General features: G+C 41.4%; 1 protein-coding gene across 1 annotated transcript; it reads left to right on the top strand.

Annotated features, from left to right (window-relative positions):
• The first annotated feature begins 2,928 nt into the window (after positions 1-2,928).
• On the top strand, positions 2,929-3,676 carry LOC148690020 (uncharacterized). The gene is made up of 2 exons (XM_088687783.1): positions 2,929-3,156; positions 3,230-3,676. The coding sequence occupies exons 1-2, from the start codon at positions 2,929-2,931 to the stop codon at positions 3,674-3,676; spliced, it is 675 nt and encodes a 224-aa protein (XP_088543909.1).
• Positions 3,677-5,594: the final 1,918 nt, after the last annotated feature.

The following is a 5,594-nucleotide window of genomic DNA, read 5'->3' as shown; positions in this document are numbered from 1 at the left end:
TTTTTTTTTTTTTGTTTGGTTGCCGAGCCCAAGGAGGAGAAGAGCCCATGCTTCCTTCTTTCTTTGACCCATTTCCTTTTGCCTCATATGATAGGCCCAGTGTCTTTTAAACTTAAACTTTTGTCTTCTCTCTTTTATTTATTTGCTAGGCCCAAGGAAGGAGAAGAAGTCTAGCTTTTTTTGGAAATGGCCTTGCTCGAAACTTAGCCCTTGCTTGAAACTGGCCTAAGGGCCAACCTTTGTCTGAAAACCTAACCCAGCCGACATCCCCCACCCATGCCTTCTTCCCCAGTTTGTTCCCTTTTTCTGCGCAGCTCCCACTGTCCTCCTCCCCCCCCCCCCCCCAAAAAAAAATCCTTCAACCTTCCTTAATATATATAAATATATATATATATATATTTTTTTTTTATGAAAATTCCCATGTCCTAACTTTCCCGTGGAAACTCCCAGAAATAATTAGTGGGTGTTTTTTGTTTCGTGCTCTGATGGCAAGCCCTAAATCCTAGTTCCTAATTCTAAATAAGGATGAGTGGGTGTTGAGGAAGCAATAGCAGTGTAGAACCACAGAGAGAGAAGGAGTTCGAAGGAGAGGGGTGGTTAAAGCTTTTGCAAGAACAGTGGGGAAGCTGAGGTTTTGGGTTGAAGGTTACAGCAAGTGGATGAAGGTGTGAAAGTGTAGAGAAGGTGCAGTAAATTGAAGCTTGCTGCTGTAGTTCAGGGGCTAGGGCCCGTGGGTAAGGTGGGGATCTTTCATGTTTCTGATTGAATATTTGCTTAATATTTGCTTAACCTATTGGGTGGAACAGGTTATTGACGTACATGGGAGCTGATTGGTCACCATAAAATGTAGAGAAGGATATAAGTGGTCATATAATATGTAACAATGACCTCATGAATGGAGAAAAAGGATAAGGAAATTTGTGTTTAAAGTTTTTTTGTTCACCTAATTTTTGTTGCACAAATTGCAAAAAAATCTTGGGTTGTGTGAAAAAAATTTGTTTATTTGCAGCAAGGCTTTGTGTTTGGAAAATAGTTTAATAGGTAAGGTTTATTGACTGTAGATTTTTGGTTATGGGTTTTTGTTTGGGTATATAGCTTGAAAGGTTGAAGCTATTTTTAGGACCTAAAACTTGATTTAGCTTCACACTATCTTGATCAAGAGTGTGTGAGGCATTTACATGTTTTAGTCTTGAAGTTTTGTAGTGAAGCTTTGTAGTTGGAGTTTTGTAGGTGAAGCTTTGTGGTTGAAGCTTTGTAGGTGAAGCTTTGTGGTTGAAGCTTTGTGGTTGAAGCTTTGTAGGTGAAGCTTAGTAGTTGAAGCTTTGTAGGCGAAGCTTAGTAGTTGAAGCTTTGTAGGTGAAGCTTAGTAGTTGAAGCTTTGTAGGTGAAGCTTTGTAGTTGAAGCTTTGTTGGTGAAGCTTTGTAGGGTACCATAGATTGGTTTTGCTTCACACTATCTTGATCAAGAATGTGTGAGGCTTTTGAGATTTGTGGTTGTCCTCTATTTGTTGAAGCTTTTGTTTGCACCATAGATTGGTTTTGCTTCACACTATCTTGATCAAGAGTGTGTGAGGCTTTTGAGAATTGTAGTTGTCCTCCATTGATGAAGTTGATGTGTTCCTCCTCCTTTTTCTTTTTTTTTTTTTTTTTTTTTTTGAGTGGGGGAACTGAAAATTTGAAATTTGAAACTACCTAGCTTGTGTGGAAGTTTGAAGACTTTCCATGTGGGGCTTTCTCATGGTTTGAATTTGAATTTTGAATTTCTTTGGCCCAGTTGAACTATATAAAAAGGATAAGTTTCCACTTTTTACCTTGCCTTCATTTGCTCATTTTGTAGTAATTTTTTAAGACAGAGTGTTCTCTAGTTGAGAGGAATTCCAACACTGCTTTGCACCATCTTTAAGTTGGTAGTCTTCTCTATTAGATCAAATGCTTTCCTTCTTGTTGAATTGTTTTAGTGTTTATATATTTGGTTGAGAGCATAATGAATTGGTTGAGCTTTTCCTCATGCCCTAGGAACTTCCTTATGTTTCGATCCTTCATGTAGTGATAGAGTTTGTTTCTGTTTGTTGTAGATGCCAGAGCTTGGAAGTCCTAGTGATGAGGGCTCCCCTAGCTCTAATGTGGGTTAGGTGAGCCTTCCTTCCATCAGTGGTGGTACTGCTATAAGATGTGCCCGGTGAAAGCATGCACTGGTATGCTGAGTGTGCATGTCAGAGTGAGAGAGAACGCATTGTCTTTGGTAAGAAAAAGGCGTACTGCACTTGGAAAAACCGTTGGTGCTTTCTTCATAATGATTGGGAGCATGTTAGGGGTGTCACACATAAGTGATGTGTCCCTACCCACTTCCAGACTATAGGTTGTAATGTATCTATTGTTCGCATTGTTTGCTATTTGTTGTGATTTCTTCTAGCATCTAACATTTTCCTTCATTCAGTGACGCGACGCACCATCAAATTGTCCGGGCGGGAGCTGGCTGATGTAGAGAATGTGTTAAGGGTGCCTAAGGAGGATAGACATTTGGGCAAGCTATAGCCTTTGTTTTGAAAGTACGGTTTCCAACCCCTAGTGTCGGAGTGCCAGAGACGAGCAAGTAAGTTGTGTCTTTCATTTCGCCCCCTCTTTCTTTTACAAAGTTGCATTCCTTACTTTGATTTTTCTTATTCAGTGGAGAAAATGAGCAAGAAATGAGGGACTAGTACCAAGAAAGGGAAATCACCCATGTTAGTTCCCGTAAACGACATTTTGTTTCACAAGGGAACTCGTAAGCACCGAGTGAGGCCAACCCTTAGACCTAAGTCGCAAGAGGAGGTCCTCAAGATTACTGCCTCAAAGAAGGCCATCGGGTGTGCTGCTGCCATAGTTGCAGGGGAGGAGAGATGACTATTGCCTCCCCTTCTTACCATTAATCTCATCTTTCCTCTAACCATGGAGTCCACTGACCAAGAAGGTAACCTTAGCTCCAGCCGTAAGAGGAAGTATAAGGAAGAGGTTGACAGCATCCATTGGAATGACTTGAAGGTTGCTATGCAACCAAGTAGTTTTAGGTATGTCAATAATTACCTGGTAGAATGCCGATCCACTGTTGACAAGTTTGGCGAGCTGTTAGATGAGAAAGAATCAGATCGTGACCGGATGATGAGGTTATCTTCTTATGTAAGTGTTACTCTGTCATTTCTTTACTTTCTCCCCTCTTTTTCCTAGTAGTGACGACCATTTTATCATGTAGGTCATGACCAAGTATGACGACAGACTACAAAAGGTCGAGCGGTACAAGGCAAAGTTTAAAGAAAATAAGCCGCTTGTGAATGATGCCAAAAAAAGGAGCAAAGCTTTGGTTGAGGCCATCTGCCTCAAGGATCAAAACTTTGAGAGTTTGAATAGGCAGAATGGTGAGAACGTGAGGCTCAAGAAACAATTGGAGGTGACTGAGAAACAGGTGGAGACAACTATCCTCGAAGTTTCCAAGGTTAAAGATGAGTTAGATAGTGCCTTGGTTGAGGTTTCTGGGCTGAAGAGGAGTATCCCAACTGAGAGGAACGCTGTCGTGCAAGAGTTCTTAGGTTCCCAGGCCTTTCACGATGCCTTTAGACCTCATTGCATCCGGGCGACTAATTTTGAGAAAAGGAAATGGATGGCCATCCTTGAGCGTTACGATAATGAAAGCATTATTTGAAAGTACCGTGATGAGATGGATGAGTATCGACAAAGAGGTAAAGCCTTCATCCTCGCAGTTGATCCTAGTAGTAAGGATGACTCTGATAATGAGGCTAGTGTCAATGAGCAGTCTTGGGAAAGTGAGGATGGTTCTGAAGATGCCAAGGATGGTGGTGATGGCAATGGGGTTGAAACGCAGAATGATATTGCCAGGGGTTTGGCCTCAGATGAGGATGACTCATAATGCCCTTTTTTTTCTGCATGTACTCTAAATGTACTAATTTGTTGTTTGTGTGGCATGTGCCCTATTGTAAGCCTAAGGGTTTTTTGTTTATGTATGTTTACGACCTTGTATTGTGCGCTTTGATGTTAATTGCCAAGTATTTGTACTATCATTGATGAATGTTTAGCTATGTTTGAATAAATCCCTTGTTTGGATATAAGCCATGACTTAGGTATGATTGAACGAATATACTGTGGAGCTGTTCGTTTATTTGTATAGTCTTGTTGACATATACTTAAACTTTATTTCATGTTGTAAGCATTCGTGTAGAAGCTTCAAACCTGAGCATTTCAATCATAGGGATGTAAGGGAGTTAGGACCAAATTGTCTAAATCACCTCTTTATTGAATTGATGCCAAATGACCTTCATTACATAGGATGCCGAATGGCCGTAGCTCAACACTTGTACAGGTGAATCTACTTGTAATAGTACTTCAAGTGATCAGTGTTCCATAGATGGCCAAGGGTCTTGCCATAGGAGCTTCTGAGCTTGTAGGAGCCAAAGCGACTAATGCGAATAACTTCAAATGATCCATCCCAATTTGGGCTGAGTGTGCCTTTGCTCAGGACTCTGTCGCAGAGTTGTCTTTTCTTCAATACCTAGTCACCCACTTTGAAAGAGCGAGGTTGACCTTTAAGTCATAGTAGTTGGAGTTGCACTGCTTATAGAAGACATTCTTCAAGTGAGCCTGGTTTTTGTGTTCCTTGACTAGATCCAAGTTGAGGGTGAGTTGTTTGTCATTTTCACTTTGCATGTAGTTCTGGACTCGGAACGTTGCTTGCTCAAGCTCAACTGGGACAACGGCCTCTGTACCAAAGGCAAGTGAGAATGAAGTTTCTCCTGTTGAAGTCCGATATGAAGTGCGGTATGACCAAAGGACTTGGGGTACAAATTCTGGTCAACAACCTTTAGCCTTATCCAAGCTGGTTTTCAAAGTGCGCTTGATTATTTTGTTGATGGCCTCAACTTGTCCATTAGATTGGGGATGAGCTGGGAAGGCGAAACATAAGTTGATGTTGAACTTACAGCAGAACATCCTGAACTTCTTGTTGTCGAACTATCGCCCATTGTCAACGACTATCGCATTGAGAATGCCAAATCTACAAATGATGTTCTTCCATACGAAGTCTTCTATTTTTGCCTCGGTAATGGTTGCCAAGGGTTCTACTTTGGCCCACTTTGTGAAGTAGTCAAATGCAACGATTGCATAACGGACCTTGCCTTTCCCTGTAGGCATTGGGCTGATTACATCTAATCCCCATTGGGCGAAAGGCTAAGGGCTGATTATAGGAGTAAGAGGCTCGGGATGGGAGTGATGAATATTTGCATAACGTTGACGCTTATCACATAAGCGGGATAGTCTGATGACATCTTTATGGAGTGTTAGCCAGTAATATCCTTGGCAAAAAACCTTGTGTGCTACGGATCAAGATCTAGCATGATCTCTGCAGACTCTTTCATGTATTTCCCGAATGATAATTTCCGTTTCCACAGGTGTGAGGCACCGTAAGTATGGTAGGTTAAAACCTCGCTTGTCGAGTTGGTCATTAATGATCAGGTAGCGAGTAGACTTGTATCTAATCTGCTTAGCTTGGACTTTATCATTTGAGAGGGTGCCATGAGCAAGGAATTTATAAATCAGGGTGATCCAAC

Source organism: Pyrus communis, chromosome 16, assembly GCF_041283825.1.
Source record: "Pyrus communis isolate YQ-2024b chromosome 16, ASM4128382v1, whole genome shotgun sequence".
NCBI classification, from domain to species: domain Eukaryota; kingdom Viridiplantae; phylum Streptophyta; class Magnoliopsida; order Rosales; family Rosaceae; genus Pyrus; species Pyrus communis.
The sequence above is the reverse complement of the archived record's forward strand: the minus strand, read 5'-3'. Positions and strand labels throughout refer to the sequence as shown.